This window comes from Nothobranchius furzeri, chromosome 4 (genome assembly GCF_043380555.1).
Source record: "Nothobranchius furzeri strain GRZ-AD chromosome 4, NfurGRZ-RIMD1, whole genome shotgun sequence".
Classification (NCBI taxonomy): Eukaryota; Metazoa; Chordata; class Actinopteri; order Cyprinodontiformes; family Nothobranchiidae; genus Nothobranchius; species Nothobranchius furzeri.
The window spans coordinates 57,505,778-57,532,528 of record NC_091744.1 but is presented as its reverse complement, the minus strand read 5'-3'; the positions used below and the strand labels follow the sequence as shown (position 1 = coordinate 57,532,528).

Here is a 26,751-nt window from a genome sequence, read left to right as displayed (position 1 = left end):
TATGTTTTTATATTATTCCATTCATCTTCACGTCAACCCTAAAGTGTGTTTGATAAACAGACTTGTATATTATTTTAAATATTTGTGGATTTACAAGAAAAACAACCACAAACTAGCAATTTAGTTGGATTTCAGGAACAATAAACAACTGGTGGGGGAGGTGTATTGTGGGTAGTCATTTTTTCAGTTATTTTGCTCTATTTTGGGGTGTTTATGCATGCTTATTGTGGATGATTGTTGTTCTCAGTTATTATTTCGTTCAGTGTTGCAGATGTGGTGTTACTTTTTGTATCATGTTGGCACCATAAGTGAGGAGGTTGGTCAAAGTAATGCTGTACGGCTGTGCCGACCCATTGTTAATATTACTGTGGTTGTTCACACCAGATGCTCTTGACTTGATTTAGAGTGTTCCACTTTCATTGGCTGTTAGCATTTATGGGTCTGTGAGTCATGATCAGGTGTTAGTTACTGCCTTCACCAGCCTGCCACATTGTCATTTTTAAGTAAATTCAACTTATTTGGGTTAGGGTGTAATAGGTCAATTTAGAGTTCATATAAGTTATAATATTTAAGTTAGTAAAAACATGTAATAAAGTTCAAATAAAATAAAATATGCGAGTTTAGTGAAATTAAACTTTGTAAGTTGCTTACGTACTAAGTTATAGGTAGCTAAATGCTTTGATTTTATTCAGGTCATATTTTTAAGTTATGGTAAACTTATAGTTTTTAGATAAGTTAACTTAAAAAGTATTAGGTAATCAGTTTCCTCATAAATTTTGAGTTCAGTGAACTTATTTGGGGTTACAGTGTGTGTGTGTGTGTGTGTGTGTGTGTGTGTGTGTGTGTGTGTGTATTTGTGCCCCTACCAACCCCCTGACCTCCCTGCAGAGCTCTGTTATCGTTGGGATCTGCGTCCGTCTGTGTCTGTCAGACGCAGGAGGAAACAGGATGTGAAAGGATCAACTGTAATCTTGCAGCAGGCTTTGTCTCACACAATCCCAGGCCGATCGGTGTATTCTCTACATGCAGGGCTGCTGCTGGACTCTTACATGTGCCAACAATCACACCGCTGCCGGCACCAGTAAGTGAGGGCGGTGTGTGATGAAGTTCGCTAGTCTACAGAGGATGTTAAGAAACCTGGAACTTCATTTAAGAAGATAATACATATCAGGATTTTTTTTTTACCAAGGAGGAGTTTTTCTTGTAATATGGAAGGAAACATGTAATCAGTGGCATATGTGACTTGCTGATTACAGTGATGAGGATAATGATATTGTCTAATAGCATGATGTGGTGTCTGTGTAGAACTCAGTAAATGTGTTTCTTCAGAAGATGAGAAAATTCAAATCCTTCTGAAATTGAGGAAAATCCTCAACTTTGTCCCTGCTTGAACTTGATGATTGCCTTGTACGTGCCGACTCTCTAGATCTGAACAGGTGAGGTCCTGATTTGGTGCCATTATTAGGATGAAAGGGAGGAAAGGAGGATTTATGCTTGTTTTAGCAAGTCTGAGCGTTCACTCAAAAGGCTTTATATCCTCCTCAGGGAGATCAGTGAAGAAGAAAAAAAGAGATGCTTTTGAAAAAGGTTTTCTGCCAGCACAAATGTCAGTACCTGGGAGGCGGCTTACTTAAATTCTCAACATTTAATGCAGCATCAACAACTGGCAATGCAAAATCCTCTCATAATTCCTTTACATTTGCTGCTCAAAGCCCTCCTTATATGAATCAAACTTGGGACCCATCAGCTAGCAGCCATGCCAAAGCGTGTCACTTCCTCGGCTCTGTCATGCACGTTCTCAGAGAATGTGCAGCCTTGTTCTGGTAAAACAATATTATTTTATTGTACAGGAACATGGCTGTGCTAATTCCTCGAGCTGCAAACCTCACGGACCACAACTTTGTCTATAATTTGCTGGAAGCATATGTTCATAGCAACGGTACATAAAGCGGAACGGAAAACAGTAGTAGAGAAGGCATTAGTCAGTTCAGTGATTGGTACACAAAGCTCGGGGTTTTCCTGCAGCTTTCTCTCCCTTTTCTTGGGGCCCTGGAAACACGGTTCCAGCATCGGCCTGGCCTTTGGTTAGAGCCTATTTTCAGTCCTTTTGGTGTCATAACTTTAAATGTTCAGTGATGCGAAATAACAGCCCCTTTTTCTGTAGTGAATTATATTCATATTTACACACTGCTTAGCAGCTGTTTGTTCTCCTGTTCCGAGTTAGCTGCAACGTGATCTTTTGCATTTCTAAAGTGAGACTTACAATTTTTTGTACATAGTTGAAAAAAAAATGATAAAAAGAAGTAGGAAAACACTCATTGCATAAAAAACTAGTTCTTTTCATGCCCACTTTAGCCTTGGAAGATAAGAAGGTTTGAGGTACAGGCATATGGCCTAAAGTTTAGAGAAGATTACTTGTCACTAGGGATGAGTACCGAATTCGGTACTTTTTAAGGCACAGACCAAATTCCATAGTACCGACTGAGTACCGATTCATGCCACATGAAACGGTGCCTTGTTTCGGTACTTGTGCCATGCGCAAGAGCGTAACGTCGTCAGTCACTGTGGGCGAGCTGTAAACAAAGAGAGGAAGCGTTCTGAAGTTTGGGCCCATCACTAAATGTGATGGGCTATTGGGTGATGATGAAACCAGCGATAAATATCTGAGGATGAGGCATCTTAATCTGCTCCAGCAGCTAAATAAACTGTTCAAGATAACGTTAGCTTGCCAGTTTAGTTTTTGTTTACATAGCTAATGGTGCGTTCACTTTCTCCTTGGAAATTTCAACTTACGAGTAGGAAAAATAAACAGTTTGAAAATGAACGGCAAAAGGAACGACGATACACAGTAAATTTAGTTCACAGCAAAGATGTTTGCTTCAGTGCAATTTGTAGTTTATAAAACTACAAGGACCCACCATCACAGTTTGTCCAGATGAGAAAGGAGAGGAAAAGGAGGACATGGAGCTGGGTTTAGTTTGTGGAACACCACAATATTATAATACAAACTGTTGTACGGTATCGACGTTTGCTTTAGTTTCATTTGTAGTTTCCAGTTTCCCTCTGGGATTAATAAAGTATGTCTGATTTGATTGATTTAATATATGGTCTCCTCATCAGAGTTATTCCAGAGGGCATAGAAGAGGATTGGGAGTACATGGAGCTGGGTTTGTTTTTTATCATTTAGAAACTGTTGTTGTTAAAAGTTTTCATAATGAAGAATTTTATACAACACTACGATGAAAAAATACAAACAGTTGTATCACGATATTTATCATATATGGTTATATGTTGGAAAAATAATATATATGTAATTAAAAAGGGATTTAAATAATTATTAAACACTCAAAAGTATCAATAAAATGGACCTGTAGACCCTTTTCCCAAAAAGAAAAACAACATTTCCACCCAATCTGCTGGACCCGAGATAATCCAGCGACACCAGAATCTTAAATTTATTAAGTCAAACCAGCTGTTGAATCCAGTCATCACCACCATGCTCAAGAATGGCAACAAGCAGGTGTGAGTGCATCAGTATCCACAGTAAGGTGGATAGGTTTGAAGGATTGCTTGGTGTACAGAAGGGCAGCTCTAAACAAAGTACCTAGATATCCTCCAAGAGGAACTCCATCCAACCATCTAAGAGTGTAGTGATGACCAACAGCTTTTCCATCACACTGGCATAATTCTACATTCAGAAATAAGTGTCTAAATGAACCAGGAAACTTCATTAGATCTGAATCTCTTTGAGAACTCATGGTCAGTTCTGAATAGACAGGTGGACCACCAAAGACCCACCTGAGTTCAAGCTTTGATTGTGCAAGGACCAGCTTCCTTCCGCACCAGATGGGCACCAGAAGATGACTGACAGCATCAAAACAGAAACTGCACAGGTCTTAAAAAGAAAGCCAAGGTTTTAAATATTAGCTCTTTGTATAAGTTGAATGTTGTCAAAAGGTGTGAAAAGTTCTTGTATTTACACTTCAGTAACCATAGAAACATCTGACAACAAGCAGCAAAACCAACACGTGTCTTCTAATCCATTTAAGCCCGGCTGCAGAAACTGTTTATTTATGATGGACTTGTCCAGTGTAAAGGCTCCTGGCCACCAGCGGGTGACATTTTTCCTTTTATTCACTGTGCTGTCACTTATCTTTAACAGGGCGTTCTTGTGCTTGATGGATATAAAGTTTGAAATCCAAGTGTACAGCTGAGATGTTATTTCTTATGCAATCTAAGTCTCCTGTGTCCCGGGGCTGTGAGTGCATGTTTGGGATGAGTGGGCCTTAGAAAGCTTTCTCCTTCACTGCTTCACCACCTGCAGGCTTGTTCTGTGCAGAGGTAATTCAGCAGCCCTGCTGGATGTTGCCGGCCTCTCAGTGGGATGACTTTTTAAAATCATGTACGCGTGTTTGTGCTTCCTTGTTGCAAAGACTAATTTTATTTGCTATTTTCTGTAGCGCTGCATCTCCTCCATGGTCTCCTCCCTGCTCCATTTCAGCAATCATTAAGCCAGCTTTGTTCAGCTTTGCTGTTTAAATTTCAACATTTGCATGCTCCAATGCTGTTGGCTGAAGATGCACGCCTTCTTTTGTGCTTGTGCAACCTGAAGAGTCACAATCAGAATCGTGTTTTAAGGATAGCAAGAATTTGCTTCTGGTTGTGAGTGGTTTGAGCATAAAAAAGCCAAGAAAAGGAAAACAAATCTAAAAAAAAATAAGCACAACATTTCCACCAGCTGCATGAATGTTTAAAATGTTGCAGGGTTGCTTTTGGTGTCCGTTTGGCTCGACGCTGTAAAAACACACTCACATACACAGCAGGATTGACCCTAAGGATTGTTTGTTTATTTGGACCGAGCCGCGGCCTCCAAAGCCAAGCCTTTGTCCAGATCCTGTCAGTATATCTTTTCCCCATTTCCTCTCCTGTCAGCAGCACAGCCTGACCGTGGTCTGTGATCAGCGAAGAAACCGAGGCCTGTTGAGGTCAGCGGCTGTGTTCTCATCATCTACACACCAGTGCTGCCTGCATAGTAGTGTTGGTTGTAAATCTCTTCTGCTGTGTCATATGAAGTTTGGGTCAGCAGTATGCCTTCCTCTGTCTATAAACACAGATTGCCATTTTAGGGGAGGTTCTTTTTGTGTCCTGGGCAGTTCCAGCAGATGGTTGAAGAGCAGCATGCTAGCAGGGGCTGCTGTCCAAAGTGATGTGGTCAGTTAATGTGTGTGCCAAAGCACACTGAGTCAACACCCTTCAGTACGTCTGGTTTCAGCTACACAGACTAGCGTGTTTTACAACATTTTGTTCTGAGTAAAACTGATCTGATAGGCTTCCTGTATTAGCTGGTAGAAAAGACACTTGCCACTAAACATCTGTTTTAATATTCTCCCCATTCTTATTTTTTCTCCTGACGTTTCCAGATTCATTGAGGTTTCTCTGGTCAATCCAATTTTCCGCTGGCGGCTAGTGAGGCTATCCCAGGGAGGTTCCTCCTGGAGGCTTGTCAGAACTCCCGGTCCAGCGGCCTCTTTAGGGATTTTTCTTGCTTTCATGGGTGCTTTGACTCCCCCAAATGTCAGCCCAGTAGTGCAGTAGTGCAGGATACAGGAGTAATAACTCTGCAGACACATTAAAGGGATTTGATGTTGTGTATATATTTTATGCGTTTGGAGCATGTGATCTTTGATTTTAGACACTTTCAGAGCATTTATGTTAGCATAGAATAGAACAGATTTAATTGATCCCACAGTGAGGAAATTTGAACAGCAGCAACTACACTACTACTACTACTACTAATAATAATAATAATAATAATAATAATTATTATTATTATTATAACAAAGGTACATGTATACACGCATAGGCAGTAAGCTATATTCAACCACTAAAAAAACAAAAATGAAACTTGAGTTCCAGAACTGTGCAGCATGATTTAAGGGACTCAGACATACTATGTAAATCCAGTATTGTACACGTATTGAACACATACTGAACAAGTACTAATGACTTCCTTATTTATTTTAAATAATCTGACTCAACAAGACTCTGACCAGAACAGGATGGACATGAAGATCAAATGTTTCTCATTCATGAAGATGAACCTACATTTGCTAATTTTATCATATATAAATAGAAAGTCACACATTTAGCAATTTCTATATTATAAAATACTTCCATTAAACTAGAGACCTACTGCACGTAACAAAATGTTTACATACATGCCAAAGGCAACCATTTGAAGGGTGCTGCTGTGATCCTTTTGATTTCATTATTGTGAACAGCATGCTTTTTTATATAGTTAAAAGCTGGGATGTGGCTGTTTTGAAAATGTGTTTCTTGATAAAGTTATAAAAAATTGGCTTTCTTATTATTTACATTTGCTTCCTGCATAGTTTCTGTTTGAAGAAATAGAATTTTCTTCTGGCAGAACTGATACACTCAGAGCTGGATCAAACGTGCCGAGATCCAATTAGATTGCTACCATTTGAGACGTGTTATACGTTTTTGTCATCCATACTTTTTGTTACCATAAATCTCGAAAGTTAAGTAATTTAATAACTGCATGTTTATTCCATACAGATGTTAATCCAGCACCACTTTTGTACTATGACCTCCCACATAGTTGACAAGAATGTCTCATGAGTTCATCATTGCAGGGTCACCCGTTCATTCTTTCATTATGTTAAAGGTCAACTTCACTGAAAACAACATGATTATTTTGGATTATAATCAGTCACTGTGAGTTTTTCATGCAGACTGAACATGAAAATAGTCTCCTACACTTATCTCCACCATTAGCTTCAAATAGAAAATATACATTGAAATTCTAGGGTTTAAAAAACCTGACAGCTGTACATCACACTTTCTCTTAACTCATTCCCTGCCAGCCATTTCCTGATCGCTAAAGCCCTTCGCTGTCAGCGTTTCCCGCCATTTTTACTGTTTTTTTAAAGAGTCCCAGAACATTGCGCGCTAGGATGATGTCGACGCCAAAACAACCAAAACAAAGCGGAGACTCACCTCTTACATCAGGAAGAATCTGCCCGTTTCGAGCGTTATCCGTTCTTTCATAATCCGTTGTTGAATTGTGATCGGCAGAAGCTTTTCTGGTTCACGCCTCACTTTTTTTTTACAGGAACGGCCCCAAACAATCTCCTAAAACATGGATTTCTGCTTCCTGATCATGTGACGCGTGACGTATGCAGATGGAGATCGGCTTTAGAGCTGAGATGTTTGTTCTCACGGTGCGGGGGCTCGTTCCGATGCCCACACAGTAAAAAAATGCAATTGACGACTTTAGTCGTCATTGGCAGTGAATGAGTTAACATTCATGGACTCACCCATCTTGACTCATGACAGGAAGGTTGTTGTAGATTTAGCATCCCAGCAGAGAACGTCTCGGGTAGAAAGAGCTAACTGTTAGCATTAGCAACTCCACCACACAGCAGAACTCCTCTAGGCTTGTGTTATCTGTGGAGATAAAGCATCAGCGTTGCAGAGCAAATGGAGTGAGTGGTAGAGTCACGTTGCTGTTAGCCAGTCAGAGGAGAGATGTCCATGGAAATAAGAGGGAAACAGGTGCACTGGGGCTTTTCCCCAGAGTAAAACTTACAAAGCATTCATTCCTATAGAGACCAGTGCAAATGCATTAAAATATGAGTAAAGTTGACCTTTGACTGCTTCACCCTCAGTAGAGGTCACGGGGAGCTGATGTTTATTAACCAATTGGACTTGCAGGCTTTTGGTCTATGAGGAGAAGCCAGATTGCCCAGAGAAAACCCATGCACACCTGCAAATTCCACGGAGAAAGGCCGCACTCGGATTTCAACTGACAACCTTCGTGCTGCGACGCAATATTACTACCAACTGTGTCACCATGCCTCCAATTTCAGGGATTTCATCACAAATGTAACCAGCAGCAGCAAAGCTGAGCATTTCCAGTGCGTCTAGAAGGTTTTTCAGGAATTTCGTAACACAAAACTTAAGAGTGCAAAGGTTTTATAAAGATTGCTGCAAAAACTGCTGCAAAGGTTTTTATTTAATTATTTATTTATTTAAGAAAGCAGCAGTACATTTTCTTTTTGGTTGCTCTCAGATTAACGATTGGCTCATCAGTCTGTTTGGATATCGCCTCTATATCTCATGAGAAAAGATGTCATCATGGGTAGGCTCATCAGTGTTTACATCTTACAAAGCAACATTCAGAATGGCCAAAATATCTTTTAAATATCAAAGCATCATCGGTGTGTGGAATTGGCTTTTATTATGACCAATGCCAGACCCATCGGGGGTAACAACCAGTACAAGCCTCATCATCATCATCATCCTCCTCTCTCCCGTAAACAGCACAGCTCATTGGGACAGGAAATGGTTCTTGGACTGCACGGCCAAGGGAACCACCCTTTCTCTGGAAACTACCTTTATTCTGTTGAAAACATTACAGCGACGCTCACTTTGTGTGTTATGTGCAAACGTGTGTGTGTGTGTGTGTGTGTGTGTGTGTGTGTGTGTGTGTGTGTGTGTGTGTGTGTGTGTGTGTGTGAGAGAGAGAGAGTGAGTGAGGGTGGAGGGAACTATAAGCATGTAGTGTATTTTTATTATGTGGCCAGCCACTTACTTGATGCATGCTTACATGTGTGTGTGTGTGTGTGTGTGTGTGTGTGTGTGTGTGTGTGTGTGTGTGTGTGTGTGCGTGTGTGTGTGTGTGTGTGCGTGCGTGTGTGTGTGTGTGTGCACGTGTGAGGTGGGGGCAGCTAATTCTTACCACAGGCTGATGGGGTACATCTCTGCTGCTGCTCACCAAAAAAAGCAAGTGGTAGTGAGTCAGTCCCCGCTGGGCAAACCTGTGGCTGCAGCTGGAGAGCAATCCCAGGAGAGGAAATTAACAGTAGCTCTGGGCGAAAACCAAAAAGCTCCCCTGAGACAAGAATAAAAGGTGTAAAAAGTCCTGCTGAGGAGGAAATGAAATAGAAAGCAGCTGCAAATTGCATCATAAACACAATATAATTATCAGCGTGCAAATTAAATGACTTTCTAAAATAAAGTTCCTGTAAGAAGTTTGTGCCTGAAGGCAAAGTAATTATTTATAAACTTTACATAGAAATACTTGAATTTTCCTTATTTATGTGTAAGAAAAGCTTGGCATGGTGTGTTCTTCATGTAGGTAAAAAAAAAATTGTAAGTCGCTTTGGGTAAAAGCGTCTGCTAAGCACATAAACATAAACATGTAGGCTTTTTTATGATGGCACCTAAATGTTAATCCAGTACGAGCTTTTATTATTTTATTATTATTATGTTTATTTATTTGGCAGACGCTTTTATCCAAAGCGACTTACAATTTATAACCTATAGGGCATGTTGTGATCTGTGGGGGAAACCGGAGTACCCGGAGGAAACCCACGCATGCATGGGGAGAACACGCAACTCCACGTAGAAAGGCTACAGCCGAGTTTTGAACATGCGACCTTCGTGCTGCGAGGCAACAGTGCTAACCACTGCGCCACCATGCAGCCTTTTTCTGTGGTCTTTTAGATTGTACTCTGGGATGTTTTATCAACGTTTTGATCTGCAGTTTTCCTCCATCTGAATGTTCTCTGAAGAACTTCTAAGTGTAGTTTTCCTGAGAACTGTGGTAGTTTTAACAAATTATCAAGGAGTGTTTAGTCCTCCAAAGAGCTGAGGATAAAAAGCACTTTACCTAGTACAAAACAAGTCATTAACACATAAAACAACACACATTAAAGGACTTTGGAAGCGTTGCTCTCCACAGGCTGGAGACTAAATGTTTTGTGGCTAACCGTGACTCTGATGTCTGACTCTTTCCAGATTACTGCCCCTTCAAGGCAGAGCAGAGCTCTAAACATCCACGGCCCTCCGTAGGACAGGAGATGCTTTCAACTCAAGGCCGTTGTAGATGTCGGTGGAGAACACAGAGGGTTTTTGCCTTTGTAGCCAAGTGTTTCTCTCAGTTTTTGCAGTCCCACAACCACTTTGTAATTTAAAATCCATCTCTCATATTTCACAGACATACATGAAATCTACATGTGATCTTGCCTCGTAGCTGAGGGTACAGATCCCTAAAAGACAGTTTTATGAATGATTTTTAACACATTTTTAATCTAATCATTTCCTAATGCAATGCATGTTAGCTGCACAATGCATTGCATATTGCGTGTGCAACATTGGTATTGCACAGAACTGCTTGAATAGCAGTCACTCAAACTGCTGAAGTGACTCTCATGGGCTTCAAGCTCAGAACATGTTGACAAAGGTGGTAAACAAATGAAAGGTTATTATCAGCCATATTTAGTCTCTTCCACAATAATGTCATTTTTTATGTTTCTTGCAGCTCTAATCCACAAAGTTTCAGCCATAGCTTCCTTAACCCTCCCACTGTCCTAATGGGTGTGACCACGAGAGGAAAGTGGACCACTGAGCAGGATTGATGGTTTATCCCTTGGGTCCATGTGGCAGGGGTGAGGAGTGAGCACCACATCATCCCCGCCACGTGGACCTCAAGGGATAAACCATCAATCCTGTTCAATGGTCAACTTTCCTCTCGGGGTCACCCATAAAGACAGTGGGAGGGTTAATTATATTGTACTGCTATATTAAAGATAATCATTATTTTTGATTTGTCCCCATTTGAATTGTTAAATAATAAAAAAAAATGTCACTTCTACTGTGTAATATCTATGGTGGGACTGATTATTGGATTATAAAACCCTCTACTTCCTTTATTTTTATATTTTACATAGAAAATCTAACATTGTTGAACATGCCATACTGGTGGATTATGTTTGACATGTGCAAGTTTGCCCCCCCACCCCCACCCCCCACCTCCCCAGCCTACTATGAGGACTGCATTAAAATTGTATTTTGTTTCTGAAGACAAAAATTAAGCTTTCCTTTTTCAGCTGCTTATTTCTGCTTTCTTTATTAACTTTTTTATTCTTGCAGTTTAAACATGTCTTTAGGTTAGCCTAGCCATTCTACTTGAGGATCCTCAGTAACTTTACATTTGCATCTGATGCATTTGTAACCCCACATGAGCAGCACGGCGCTGCGGTCTCAGCTGCCATAAGGGCAGGTGGTTTAACGAAATCAGTGCAAAGAACCTTTGCACCATCATAAAATGCACATTTTCACTAAACTTTCCACAGAAATCAATAAGCTGCAGGTTTAACAGCAGGAAAACAAATGTTTGCATTGTTATTATTATTATCAAGTCAGTGACTTGATGCAAGTTGCTGGGTTCCTTAATAGGAAACATTATTTCTGATTGGCTTAATGAACAGACCTAAATTGGAATGTTTATTATGTGAAGTGCCTTGAGACGACTCTTGTCGTGATTTGGCGCTATATAAATAACCTTGAATTGAATTGAATTGAATTGAATTAAATTGAAATTTTCCCTCTCTAAATCCTTAAATGGCATTTTGCATTCAGGTTGAGAGACATGAGTCCAGAGAAGAAAAATGTTCCCAGTTTGTAAAAAGTGACGTAAACATTTAAAACAGAAGTCACCGTTTGGTTAAATGACCAAACTGCATTAGTTACAAACACTAATGGTGTTAACTGCTGATCACAACTTCTGCCCTTCTATGGAATCCTGCTCAGAAACATCTGTGTTTCCTTTTCCTGTCAGCGACAGGATGACCTGCAGCCCTCAGCCATGTTCACTGTGAGCAGCAAGCAAGGTGCTCCCGCAGAGGAATTCAGCACTTTGGACAGCACCTAGAAAAGCTCTCCTCGTTCTGGAGTTCTAGCTGTGCTCGCTCACAGACCGGACTTACGGACTCTGTGGTCAGAAATGGAAACCACATTTGTACCAAAGTGCAGGGGAGGAGCTCTTTACGAGTAGGAGGGAAAACCAGCAAATTATCCAAACATTTAGATAGACTTGAATCATTACATGTATTTACTTCATCCACAAGTTATTTAATTGTTAATATGTGGAACAAACATATCTTTTCTTTCTTCCAGGTAGCCGGGAAGCAGCTTTCACCTACGCCATCACGGCAGCAGGGGTGGCCCATGCCATCACAGCGGCATGCAGCCAGGGCAACCTGAGCCAGTGTGGCTGTGACCGGGAGAAGCAGGGCTATTACAATCAGGAGGAGGGCTGGAAGTGGGGCGGCTGCTCGGCTGACATCAAGTACGGTATCGAGTTCTCACGACGCTTTGTAGATGCCCGTGAGATTAAAAAGACTCCTCGTCGCCTGATGAACCTGCACAACAATGAGGCGGGCAGGAAGGTGAGGAGCCTTCTCAGATCCTCAAGCTCTGCAACATGTGGGTTTTTATTTTCAGATTGAGTTCTCTTGAATGAAGATGCTAGAATAATGGGATAGCAAAAATGTCATACTGCACATGACTTAACCCAATCATTTAGTCTTTGTACCCATCAACTGATTAGCCTGAGCAAAGGTCCACCAAACTTTTTTTGTTAGTTTTTGCACTCATGCTTTGTTCTAGCTAAATACGTCGTCTTTGTTTCACAAAGCAACACTAAAGATGCCGGTTCAAATCCCTGCAGCAACCTCCCTGTGCAGAGTTTGCATGTTCTTCCCTTGGTGTTTGTGTACTCTGTCCAGAAATATGGATGTCACACTGAGTGGTGACGTTTACTTAGGCGTGCGATAGTGTGTTGCTGGTTGTTGGTCTACAGTTCACTCTGTGATTGACAGTCAGCCTGTCCAGAGTGTCCCCCGCCTCTTGTCCGGCTCCCTGTGACCCTACTGAGGTAGATGGATGGATCTGAACCTCAACAGCACTCTAGTGTATGGAAGAGATTGTGTAATTTTTAAAGTATTCGTTTTAGACAGTAGACCCTGTCATTTGAGTCTGCTTAGGAACAAAGTGTACCAGCTATGTGAAGAAAGCTTTTGGATCACCAAGAGCCCCAGAACATCCCAACAACACACTCATGATCTGACATGACAGCAAAGGCCTACGCAGCACAACCGAAGATTTCTAAATAATAGCCCAGTTTCAGTTTCCTGTTCTTGGCTGATGGGCGTGACGCCCGGCGGGTCGTCTGCTGCTTCAGGGTTCAGCGTGCGGTGGTTCCGCTTGGCTGAACCCCGAAGTTTATTTTTTTTCTAAAATAATTTTGATTTCCATGAACCAGTCTGACAAATCTCCTCTCCAGGGATGTTCTTCAGTGGATTTTTTTTCCTGACCTGTCTCAGTAAACTAGATAGATGGTTGTGGGTTCAAATCCCAGATGATCAGAACAGCCATCTGACACCATAACCACACCAAATTCAAAGTCACCTAAATCCTCACGTTATCTTTACTACACGTAAACCCAATTGCATGAGTTGCTGCCATGTGTTATTAACCCCGTGGACAGGTGTGCCTAATGTAGTGGCCAGTAGGTCTTTGTGTTTTCGTTCACTGATGCAGGTTGGCGTGAGTTCTCAGTCACAGATGAGCTTTGCTTGAGCCAGAATGATGATTTATTATTAGTCCTCTCAGAACGTTGTGTGGATATTTTCATGTAATGCATTAAATATAAACCAACAAGACTGATGATATGATGAAAAAAGGATTTCATTCAATTTGCAGACGTGCTCCGTTTGTATGGGAAACAGCAGCTGATGGATGGTGTACAGCCATCCCCAAGTTTTTCAGCTCCTACCATGGAGTTATGAAAAAAGAAGTCAGGAACAGGAAATTATTGCAGTTGTCTGCACAATACCAAAACATGTCCCAGTCATCTGAATGCATCTATTCAGGGTGTGAAAGCAGGCTGACAATGCCGGTGTTAACACTCCAGACTGATGGGGTCTGTGCTCTGCATGCCAGGGTGCTGGCATGCTGGACCATCAGCCTTGGCGTTGTTGTTCTCAGCCCGGTCCCTGGAACTCCAACATCTCCTCTGTCTGAGGGTATCACAGGTTAGAGTAAGTCATTCTGAGAAGGACTTAAAAGGTAGACAACCCCAGATAAACGGGCTTCAGTTTTGCTCTTATTAGCCGACACATATGGAATTAAAGGTTTTGATCCTACTTTTATTAAACGGCTGGTTGAACTGAAATAGCGCTATTGACTCACACAAACCCCAATGACAGGGGACGTTTCATTGTAACCGTCTAGTTAGAAGACACCTTTAGCTCATTAAACCGCAGCCAGAGGAACAGTTCCCCAGACATATTAGGCATTTGAACAAAACTCAAGCATTATTCTCATCTTCTTCCACCTATCCGGGTCGCGGGGGCAGCATCCCAACTAGGGAGTTCCAGACCATCCTCTTCCCAGCCACCTCCACCAGCTCCTCCGGTGGGACCCCAAGGCGCTCCTGGGCCACTTCGGAGATGCACTTTCTCCAACGTGTCCTGGGTCGACCAGGCCAGCTGGACATACCTGAAACACCTCCTTGGGGAGGTGTCCAGGAGGCCTCCTAACAAGATACCCAAACCACCTCAACTGACTCCTCTCGATACGGAGGAGCAGCGGCTCAACTCCAAGTCTCTCCTGAATGTCCGAGCTCCTCACCCTATCGCTAAGGCTGAGCCCAGCCACCCCGCAGAGAAAACTCATTTTGGCTGCTTGTATCTGTGATCTTGTTCTTTTGGTCCTCACCCAAAGCTCAGGACCATAGGTGAGGACTGGAAGGAAGATCGAGAGTCATGCTTTCCGGCTCAGCTCCTTCTTCACCACAACAGACCGGTTCAGCGTCCGCATCACTGCAGACAGTGCCCCAATCCGCCTGTCGATCTCCCGCTCCCTCCTTCCCTCACCAGTGAACGGAGTTGGCAAGCTGCCCTTTTCTGGTCGAGAAGAAGCCGGTCAAGTATCATTTTTGTCCTGATATCATAATTTTGAAAAGATGAAATCATAATCCTCAAACAAAAATAGAAATGCACGTAAGAAAAATCTCATTGTTTATATTTATCATAGCAGATGGTAAAATGTGTTATAATTATTTCAAAGGATCAAAACTAACTACACTAGTTATGATCCTGTTAGAGGCTGATGCAAAAATAAATAAATAAATACTCCAGCCAAATCCAACAATTCACCTTCCAAAGAGGTTTGCTCCTCAGTTCCACATCCCAGTGTCATTCTCCTACACTCTTTCTGCAGTTGCACATTATTAGAACAACCTGTTGTGTTGTTATAGAGATGGTGATGCCAGTTGTCACGAGCTGACATTTTTTTTACGTTTTCTGTTATATTCACACAACCAAAAGCTCTTTAACCTCTAAAAGCTTTAGCCTCTCGACTAGTTTCCTCTAAACGGGGTGTGGGCATCTAAGGCAGAGAGATTCCATCAGATGGAGCACAAAACAAAGACTGGGATGTGTTTGGGGTGGGACCGGTGTAGTGCTAGTGAGGCCAGTCTTGTCGGCCCTGTTTCAAATTCTTGACTATCAGGCCGTTCCAGGCCCAGATGAAGGATTTTCTGCCACAGCACTCCTATATGCTCCACCCAGGACCACGATGGTGAACCACCACAACCTAACTCACGAGGGTTTTATGCCCCCTCTTGCAAGAGTGATGCTTTCTTAGTGCATGCCTGAAGATCTAACTGAGGCTTTGCAAGGCCAGTCGAGAGGGGGACATCTGATGCTTCTTGGAAGGATTCTTGTAGGGTCAGCCATCCAACTACAATCTGCATTAGTTCGTGATAAAGATTGGTTCTTATTAAACATGATAGATCGTGTAGACCTTCTGCATCAGGTGGCGTCATGCGCAACAGAATGCGGGATCATAAACCATGTCATCACTTCTGAATTTATTGCAAATGAGCAGGAAAATAATATTCTGGTCGTGATGAGGAAAGGAATTGGGTCTCAGATGGGATGCAGCTGAGATTTTGTTTTCCAATCTCTAATATGAGCCATCATTAAAACAAAAGACTATAATTATACCATTTTCTTCTGTTACCCTAACCCAGTGTAAAACAACACCCAGTGAAACACCACATCCCTTAAATCTAGAAGTGTGTGTGTGTGTGTGTGTGTGTGTGTGTGTGTGTGTGTGTGTGTGTGTGTGTGTGTGTGTGTGCGTGTGTGTGTGTGTGCGTGCGTGTGTGCGTGTGTGCGTGCGTGTGTGTGTGTGTGTGTGTCTGACGAGCAATCTTCAGATGAGAACCGGGTCGTATTGGACTAATCAGTAACAGATCAGAGGCTTTGATGGACATAGTTTAAGTAAATGTTTCCATGCATCTGTCAGGCTCCTTATGCCAGGCATTCCTTGTGGTTTGTGCGCTGTGCATTTTTGGAAATCCTCTCTCTGAATCAACATCCGCGGCGAAGCTGACAGCTGACCCTGGCGTTCTTTTTTTTTAATTTTTTGTTGTTTTTTCAGCATTCAGGGAAACTCATGTTTTTTCAATCAAAAGTCTTCAAACGGGGAAACTCTGACCACACTGGTGCATAGACATGACTGACAAAGATACCGAGCATCACTTGTGAATGCTCGTAAGTGTTGGATAGAAGCAATGACTTGTGCCTCGGGACATGCGCCAGGAAAAAGGCTGCACGAGGAACCAACATCTTACTTTACAACATAAACACAATTTTGCTTCAAGCAACTGGAGGGGTCGTAACCGGGCTAAAGGCCTTGTGTCAGACCATTACCCCTGCAGCACACTGGAAGCATCAGCGGCGCGGAACGCCAGCGGAAAGTCACTGTTTCAAATAGAATCTATTATAGTTTATGGAGTGTCACAAAGCGGTCGTGATGCAGCAGGTTTTAGACGCGTCCCAGAAGCGGCGCTCCACACCGCTAAAGTTAGGGTCGGGCTGTACATTTTCAGCGAGCTGCTTCTGGGGTCAAAAGTTAACATAGGGCTAGACAAGATATCACACACGGTTTCAGTGTAAAATTCATGGTGATTTTCAAAATAAAAGTACAGCAGCAATGCAATTCCGTGTATATGAAGCTTTCGTGTGACCTAACGGCTTATTTACTCACAGCATCTTTCCAGAAATGCAGTGGTGTGTTTTTTGTGGCTTTAATCTCGACTGTGAAGAGGAACAACATCATATATGACATTAAACAGCGGTGCAAAACGGGATTTCCTTCTTTTTGGATTAATGGCGCATTGCACAAAGAAACTTTGAGGTCTCGAGGGGTTTAGTGATCTCGCGAGTCGAGCAAGTAGCACGGCAGAGAAGCCGCTTCGCTGGCTGAGACTCTCCCGTGTGCACTGGAGGGCGGTGATTGTCACGAGTAAGCCGGTTTGCTGCTGTTCTGCACTGCTGATGCTTCCAGTGGGCAGCCGGGGTTAGAGATGTTAACAGAAGACATTTGTGCTTCACTGCTTGTTTTTAATGCACCTCATTTAAAACAATTCCAGACTATAAATCCTCTCCTGTGGCATTCAGTAAACTGGCTTATCTTTAATTACCAGTCTACTATTTAAGGAATCACATAATCCTCAAATGTCCTGCTCTAGTTGCACACTGAGCTGGTCTTTGTCTTCAGTTGCACATTTAACACAGTTTTCTAAATTTAAATCATCCCAAATGAAATTGATGGCTCCTAAGAAAGCCGTGTTTATTTTTCCTGTGAGACTGATGTGGTTTGAAGAAGAGAGGAGAAAATTACAGGATAGATTATTACCAGTACCTACAGTCTACCTTGTCTCAGAGCATGCTACTGCATGCAGAGGGTGGTGGAAAATCCTGATATGTTTGGATTTGTCTATTTCACTGAGATCTGCAATGATCCAGACTAATGGTGTCTGGAAAAGAGCCCGAGGCAGCAAGTGAACAGCATAAGCATCAATTACAGGGAGCAGAGAGAATAATTTTGTTTTTAAATGCACATAAACACAAAGTCTAAATGTGCCTAAAGCATTTTATTAGAAGTTTGTTAAGAAAGCTTAATTACTGGGTTCTCTGGTGCATCAAAAGTTAATCTGTCACAATAGATCTGGGATTTGTAGATAATCTGAGTCGATTAAGATCCACATGCTTGTTCTATATCTATCTAGCTATCTATCTATCTATCTATCTATCTATCTATCTATCTGTCTGTCTGTCTGTCTGTCTGTCTGTCTGTCTGTCTGTCTGTCTGTCTGTCTGTCTGTCTGTCTGTCTGTCTGTCTGTCTGTCTGTCTGTCTGTCTGTATTATTATGTTGGCGTGACATTTTGTTTGCAATCTTAATTTAATTTATCCGTAGATATAAAGAGAATCTGTAGCCAAGGAGAACATTATTTATATGAACATGTGTGCCGCAGTTCTTTTATTTCCTGTGTCTGTTGACAGGTCCTAGAAGAGCGGATGAAGCTGGAGTGCAAGTGTCATGGCGTTTCAGGCTCCTGCACCACCAAGACATGCTGGACTACACTCCCAAAGTTCCGAGAGATCGGCTACCTACTTAAGGAAAAATACAACGAAGCGGTGCACGTGGAGGTCGTCCGGGCGAGCCGACTGCGCCAGCCCACCCACCTCAAGGTGAAGCAGACACAGGGCTACCGAAAGCCCATGGAGACGGACCTCGTTTACATTGAGAGGTCACCCAACTACTGTGAGGAGGACGCAGCCACGGGGAGCGTTGGCACCCAGGGACGCCTTTGCAACCGCACCTCACCACACACGGACGGCTGTGACCTTATGTGCTGCGGTCGAGGGTACAACACTCACCAGTACACCAAAGTGTGGCAATGCAACTGTAAATTCCAATGGTGCTGCTTCGTAAAATGCAACACGTGCAGTGAGAGGACGGAGGTGTTTACCTGCAAATAAGGCTGCGGGAGACTCCTATTTTCAGGAGGTGTGGCACCACGGAGTAGCTGGATGAGGACGCCCTGACTGTTGGGTCTTGGACCAGAGAGATGTTGAAGATTGAAAAAGTGGAATTGACACTATCAGCTCTTCATGGCATTGTTTTGCACAGCAGAATCTTATCTAATTGCTTCTCAGAAAGTAATTGCTAATTACCAGTAGACAACAGCCCAGAACTTTATTGTCACATAGAGATCGTGATGATGAACGGATGCATCCACAGCTAAGTTTGGAGTAGATTTTTGCATTATTTGAGATTTGCATGGACAGGATCCCAGAGGAACGTGGGAATAACAACAAACAAAACAAAAACAATGACAGCAGCTGACTTAAGGTGACAAACATGGTGGCAAACGTTTGTAAATCCTCTTGTGTTCTCACTAAAGGGGAACTCCTACGTAAATGTTGACAAACACCCTCGAGATTGGCTGAGGCCTGAGTTTGAGGTGTAGACGAGAACATTGTGTAATGGCGGCACGTTGTGTTGCGCCAAAGTTTGAGTGGAGAACTCTATAAAACCCTCTGCTGCCAACTGGAATACGGCGGAGAATGTTGGTTTTCCAGTAACACTGGAACTGTCTGTTCTGAACACTGAAAATAAATTGTCTATTTATGTTATAGTATCTTTAAAACAAAGCACTAACGGGTAGAGATGTCTGTTTTTTGTACTAAATGTAAAGACAAATACAGTTTGGTGACTCGACTAAAATGTGTGTCTACTAGAAGTTGTCTGGAGGATCCCATAACACACTTTATCTGTTCTTTAGTGACAGGGAAGGGTAAAAAGCTTCTAATGCTGCTGATGTGTTGGTAGTAAAATACATCTTTACGGGACATCTCATCTCACCTAATCCACTCACCTGTCTGGATGGGTCTGCAACAACAACCGATTCATCTGCAGAAATCCTTCCTCAAGTTATTAAACATGAACTTTTAAACTACGCTGGCTGTGTTGAGTCCTAATCACATTTTTTATCCAGACATAACTGGTCAACCTTCACAATTTGATGTTTTGATTCAGATATATTAACTACAGTTAAGCCTGCAGGTCACAGATTCAGAATTCAATATTCAATATTGAAATTTAAATATTCTCTTAAGAAATATTTTTTCATTACCCAAATATTAATAATTTACTCATCGTTACATTATTTGAATAAGACGGTAATAGTATTTTTTAATTCATTTTTCCAGTGAAAAGGTTTTTACACAGGCCATTAAAGCTACAAATGACCAGATACAAATAATCTGGACTAAATCTTAAGACTAAAGAAAAACATGACACGTTTGAAGTAACAATTGAGTCACTTCTTCCATATTTTTCTTTTTCCCAAGTTCATTTATATTTGGGATTAGCTAAAAAGACCATAAAAAGTGACAAAAACGAAGGAGCATCAGTCAGAAGACTATGGGATGTTTGCACTAGCCCCAATGCATTCTGGGAGCTGTAGTTTTGTCATAGTACTTGTCCAATAGCCTCGGTTTGAAGCCGTCTTGATTTAGTTTTAGTTTTTTGACTAAAATTCTAAAGAGTTTTAGTCACGATTTGCTCGTCCAGTTTCTTTTTATTTTATTCTCATTTTAGTCGACTAAAAGTATTTTCTTCCAGTAAAATCATTTTTAACTTCTTTAAAGGGAAGCACCACTAGAACAGCCTGAAATGCCGCTCCACGCGTTCACTTTAGTTCAGCTCCACAATCCCTCCCCTGCTCCGCCTGCTCCTCCTCCCTCCTCCCTACCACCACAACACGTTTACAACCAGGGGAAACCCCGCATGTGTACTCACCAAGAAAAAGGTTTTAATGCTTTTCCTCCCAGCCGTAGAAATTAGACATAAACTGTTACCGGCATAGACGTCGGTTAGCGGTAATTCCAGATCTGGACTCTGGTTATTTTTTCCTGTAGTCCTGCCTATTCCGTTTTCCGATTGGTTATTCTTCCTGTCAGTTTGTGTTGTTATAGTTTTAGTCAAGCACAAAAAGAAAAGGAACAATTTAGCTTTTTCTTTTGGCATCATGGCGGAGCCTGGAAGTGTTGTTTTTGTCAACAACGACAATGACTAGAGGACTTCGTTGATGCCGCTCTTTCCCATAATGAAAACAAGATGCTGACTAGCTAAAAATAGCGTTTTAGTGACTAAAACATGATGAGACGGGCGAGACTTTTCTTTGACGAGACTGGACAAAAATGATGCTCAAAAGCAAATTTCTGCCTGTCTCACAAAAGCTAAAAAAATAACAGCACTGCTGCTGCGGGCTCTGCGTCCCACCAGCGTGCAACGGCATCCTGCTCAGCAGACCTGAGCGCCGAGGACAGCGCTTCTTTGCCACGGGAACATGAGGCTATACTGAGACTAATGTTCTTAATATTAGCACGTTTCTTTTTCATGTGCTATCTGAAAATGTCATGTTTTTACTCGGATAAATGAAAGAAATGACGGTTTTAACAGGTTGTATTTGAACACATTTCAGACGAACGGTTTAAATGGTGTCAGGATTATTTTCTCTGCTCCCTGGTTCCCAACAACGGGTCACATTCCTGCTTTTTAATCCAGCAGCATAACAGTTTAAACACCTCTAAATGGTTATGAGCATCACTGTTGATGCTCAGCTGCAGAATCAGGATAATATGGTAATTCTATGGGCTCATGAAAACTCACAACACTGCAGTGTAGACATTTATGAAACATTAGCATACATAACAGCTAGGAAATTTCTGAGATTAAAGCTTTTTAGTGACAGTTGTTTAAAACAGGCTCCACAAACTGTTAGCTCGTCAGTCTCAATCAGAACAAACCGGTTGCTCCAAACGGAGGTTTTTCAATTTCGAAGTAGGTAAAATATTTTCTCAGAAAGCTGCATCATGAAAATCTGAATCACCACATTAAGTTTAAACAACATTTTGTTCACTCTGTAAGTTTTCGTTGATTTAAAGGGGACATGCAACTTTTTATGATCAATCTAAAACATGTTCACGAAGTTCTTAGTTCAAAACAAGTCCCAGAGGAAAATAAGTTGGAGATGGCCATTCCACCCATCCCCAGATAGGCTGCTGTCATATGAGAAGATCCGATACTGAGGCGGGGCTCAGAGTAGAGCCGCTGCTCCTTCACCTCCACAGCTTTGCTGGTATTCCTCATGGGGCGTCACAATAAGGGACATTTTGAAACAGCTCATGTGGGGCACACAGTTCCTAAACCGAAAGCTTTTTTCTTTACCGTAGCTTAATTCACGTTGACAATTTTTTTTACAGAGAAGACAAGTTTAATAAAGGTAACATATTTTTGGAGTGAAGTAACTTGTTCACAACGCAAGCCTTTTTCATCCTTGCACTCATATTCCTCATTAAAGTGGATGAAAAACATAAACGCACTTATGGAGATGCTTCAGTAAAGACTTTTCTGCTTTGACAAGGAGGCACATTTCTGTCCACGTTTAAAAAAACTGACGTTGCTTTGATTTAATGACGAATTGTTTAGTGAAACAAACACAAGCTTCTCCTCGAACCGTTAAGCAACAAATCCACATTCTTTATTACTTTTACATGTTGGTACAAGACCGCCGCTATCGGGAGCTCAGCTGCTTGTAGCGACTTATTAACATTTACTTCAACCATTGATGGAGGACACACGCGCGCACACACACACACACACACACACACACACACACACACACACACACACACACACACACACACACACACACACACACACACACACACACACACACACACACACAGAGTTGGAAAACACTTTAATCATTAAAATCAAAACAAAATAAATAGATGTGATTTGACTGTGATGTAATTCTGCACATGTTGGTAACAAGCTAACATCTCGTGTTCAGTTTGTGGGCCTGCGTTGGTTCCATTGAGACATTCTCCTCCTTTTCTCACATAAAGGAGCTTCATCTCAGCGTGTTGAGAAAGATGTGATCAGAATCTCAAAAACTAAAAACTAGAATGAACCATAAACTTCTGGGAATAAGGGCGATACATTCTCACTCAAACAAGAATCTCCTGACAGATGATCAGAAGAGATGTTTTCTGTTTATGAGCAGAAATGAAAAACTTTAGCATCAGCTGTTAAAGATGAACTAAATAAGGGCTTTTACTGCAAGGCTGGGAGATAAAAACCATCTGAGCCCTTCAGAGTCTGGTGTTCTCTGCTTTGGCAGAGCTGTTGGGAGAAACCTAATGAGAAGAGGACCTTCATGCAAATGATCTGATGTGAATAGGAAGTGTCTCAGTGTGTGTCCTGTTTATGGACACAGACAAGGGCACAGTTTTTCAGTGGGGGGTGTTCTGAGATGGATGGGGTGGCTCGATGAAAGGAGGTGATTGCTTAGCCGGAAACTGAGTGAATAGAGCAGTTATTTAGAAGAGGAGCTAATTGAGTGTGCGCTTTGGAGATAGAGCGAGTATACATTATAAACAGGAGCAGCTGTCGTAGGGAATTGGTGCCTGGTGCAAAGTGGGGCTCTAGGATAGACTGTTGGAGCTCAAAATGGGGTCGATAATAATTAACTCCTGATTTGATCGTGCTTGGGCTTTCGTGGAATTTCCAGTAGTCCCGTATTTAAAGGAACTATAAAATAACTTATTTCCCTTTTCTCCTCGCCAGAGTCTTTGTCCAACTCTTTCTATGAAGGGATTCTGTGAAAGAGCCATGCTCTTCCATCCTTTAGCTGGACCCGTCCTGTATGTGAAAAGCATTGTGGGCGGGCAGCAGAGCAGAAGTAAGATGTGTTTTGTTAGTTGTCTGAAGCCCAGGGGACCGGAACCCCGTCATTTCTCCCACATCATGCCCCGCACCGAGAAAAAGGAATCCATTTGTTTCCAACTAATATTTTGTAATCAAAATGATTACAGAGGAAAACAGATGTTTTGTGTGTGACTTCTTCTAAAGCTGCCATAAGGTCATAATAAACTGTAAATATGATCATGAGGAAAGATTAAACGTATTATCTTTGTCGAGAGCGTGCAACAGCTTTCTGCAGTTATGTAGATGTGATCTTCAGAGCTTTTTGGCATTAGGAAGAAGAGTCTTTTCTCCGAGGCAGACATGCACCAGACCACAAGGATTTCATCTAAACTGAGCAAGACAGACAAAAATTGCCATGATTACTCTTGAAAAGCAAAAAGAAGTTAAAGCTTGTTTTGCTGAAGCAACACGTTTCCTCTGCAGTGCTTCCTGCTGGTGTTTTAATGCATTATCTTGAGTACTGAAGGAGTTTCACATTTGGGTCGGTGCGGCCCGGCCCTGTATGGGATCCTGTCTCACATCTGGGTAGCCTGTGTGTTGTCTGTGCTCAAACGACCAATTCACCTTTTTGTTTCAGACCAATCTTTTCATGGTAAGGCTTTACCATGGGTTGTATTTGACCAATTGTCAGGGCTTCTGGGCCATTTTGAGCCCCAACAAAGTTTCAAATATTTATAGAGGTTCAAATACCGTAAATCCTCTAATATTAGCCTGTATTTAATTAACTGCCGGGTATCACATTTTGGCCGGTGTCGGAGTCGGCGGAGGTGAATAATGGCCGTTTTTTTATTGTGGCCGGGTGGAATGTGGTAACAAGCAAGTACGGGGGGCAGTTGTGTCATCCGTCTCCAGGGGCGTCGGACTGGGGGGGGGAAGGGTACCATTTACCCAGGGCCCACTGCAGGGAGGGGCCCTGAGACAGCTTTGAATAAAAATGTTTTATTGTTGTTGTTTCCCCCCCCCCCCCCAACTTACTTAATGTCTTAATAAACTTCCCTTTACCTGGATAAAGAGGTTAAGAAACAGAATTTCGCCTTAAAAATAATAACTGAATAATCTCTGAGGCATCTATCACCCCTTAAAAATGTGCAAAGTGGTTTAGTCCACACCAGCGGCCAGGGGCTGCACGGCCGCATGTGAGACATCGCAGATGCCGACGGCCAGAGCTGGAGGCAGGAGAGTCAGTCATGTCTTTTCCCAAGAAAGGGAAATCTGGCTTCCAGAAAAGAAAAGAAAAGAAGGAGAAGGAGAAAAAGTTAATTGAACAGAAGCAAGTATTGACTAGGTTTTTCAAGAAGGAAGGTGAGCAGCAGCAGCAGAACACAGTTTTAGCTGATATTAGCTAGCTCTCAGAAGCTGCATTCATGTTAGGTGTTCAGTGTTAAACGCCTTTAGTTTCACCATCAAGATCAAATATAAATTAATTAGTGTTATCAGTGAAAACACTAATTAATATATATATATATATATATATATATATATTAATCAGAATTATTATCGCGGGCGGCCGCCGCCAATTAATTCGCGGACCTCGCAGTAAAAACAGGTTCACTCTATGTGGATATTTCAGCTCCTTCCTGTCATGGACCAGGACAAACTTGGTATCGATGGATTCGTGGTAATCTCAGGAATGTGAAGCTGCCACTGTTTTTCGTATAGCATGATGACACTGGTGTTAGAGGATTGTTATTGACTTGGTTAGATATTTTAAGTCTATTTTAAATTTCTTTATATTTGATCTTGAAAATGGACAATCTTATAATTTGGCTGATAATTCAGGGATTATAAAATTTAGAGTACATTACATTCACAGAGAGAACCTGGTTTATTTCATGTCATATGTATTTAATATATCAAGATATATCAGTATTAGCAAAGCTTAACATCATGAACCATGACAGACATGACTGAAGAGCAGATGAAGATATCATGCCAGGCACTGATGAGAAAATATTACAAGGATCTCACAGCTGAATTTGAGAATGAGATGCTACACCTGAGAACAATATATGGTGCCACATTTCCACACATTTGGTCTCCTCTTGAGCTGCTTAATGCCATCTACAGGATGCAATTACAGAGCATTTTTGGAGAAGTTTGTATTGGACTGAGGATATTTTGCACACTACCTGTGACTGCTGCTGGGAGTGAACGGGCTTTTAGCAAACTGAAAATGGTGACAAATTATTTGAGATCAACAATGTCCCAGGATAGACTGAACAGCCTAGCTCTTCTTTCTATTGAAAGCCAATTAGCCAAAGAATTGGACTTTAAAGATCTCATAAGTGATTTTGCTAACATGAAGACCTGTCAGTGGGCATTTACTGGAAAATAAATTCCAGGATTTTTGTTTGAACACATTGTTGGCAAATAAAAATAATTATATGTGAAGTCTGGGCATTTCACTTTTATTATGCTGGCATTTGTATTTGCTCAATATAGAGGTTAAACTAAGATCATATTTATTAACTTGTCTTATAGCATGACAAAAAATGTGTAAGAGAGATATTAAGTAAATGAGCATGGGGGCCCACCTAGAAGACTTGTACCTAGGGCCCAGAATTTGGTGCTACGCCCCTGTCCGTCTCACTTTTGATTTGCTAGTGATAGACCGAGAGGGTAACTTTAACCGTGCGGAGACAAAGAGGAGGCAAAAATTTGATATCAAGTTCAAAGAGAACGTGCTGATTATGCTGCAGAACACTCTGGGAAGCAGTAGCAGGGGTTGTATGAACTAGTCACTAGTCGACTTCGCTGCTCTATAGTGACTTGTTATGCCTGTCATCGACTAGTCGCTGTCACGTGATAATGACCGGCAAGATGCAGTCCACGGAAAAGACAGCAGCCTGCTGTCAGCAGGTGACAAGCTCCTGCACGTCAGGAGGAAACGCGCTGTGCCAGAGCGTCGGTACTGACACTCGCCGAGAAACGGACATTTAACCAAATTGTGACCTTTACCCTCTTGCAATTTAACCTTCCCCTCACCCCCATCCCAACCTTAACCAGCTTGCGCATGCAAAGCTCTGATTGTTGACGCGCTCCAGACATCTGCGTCCTGAGCACGGCCACAGTAACATTATCAAATCAGGTGTCGCCACCTCAAAAACTAATTTAACACGCGATCGTTCATGTCGGCTCATTTCCTTTTATGTTTTCTGTCTTTTATTCTTTTATTTGTGCCTGATGCGTTTCGCTGCTGTAGATCGGGGCGCATCACCTGTTTTGTCCTCGGTGACGCACC

General features: G+C 42.0%; 1 protein-coding gene across 2 annotated transcripts in view; it reads left to right on the top strand.

Moving 5' to 3' along the window:
* wnt7bb (wingless-type MMTV integration site family, member 7Bb) overlaps positions 1 to 18,841 on the top strand; it is a 43,206-nt gene extending 24,365 nt beyond the window's left edge. For both annotated transcript variants that reach the window (XM_015963948.3, XM_070550303.1), the window contains 2 exons: positions 11,986 to 12,257; positions 18,230 to 18,841. In XM_015963948.3, the coding sequence (XP_015819434.1) occupies positions 11,986 to 12,257; positions 18,230 to 18,709 (752 nt within the window). In that variant the 3' untranslated portion in view covers positions 18,710 to 18,841. The remainder of the gene's footprint in view (positions 1 to 11,985; positions 12,258 to 18,229) is intronic.
* Positions 18,842 to 26,751: the final 7,910 nt, after the last annotated feature.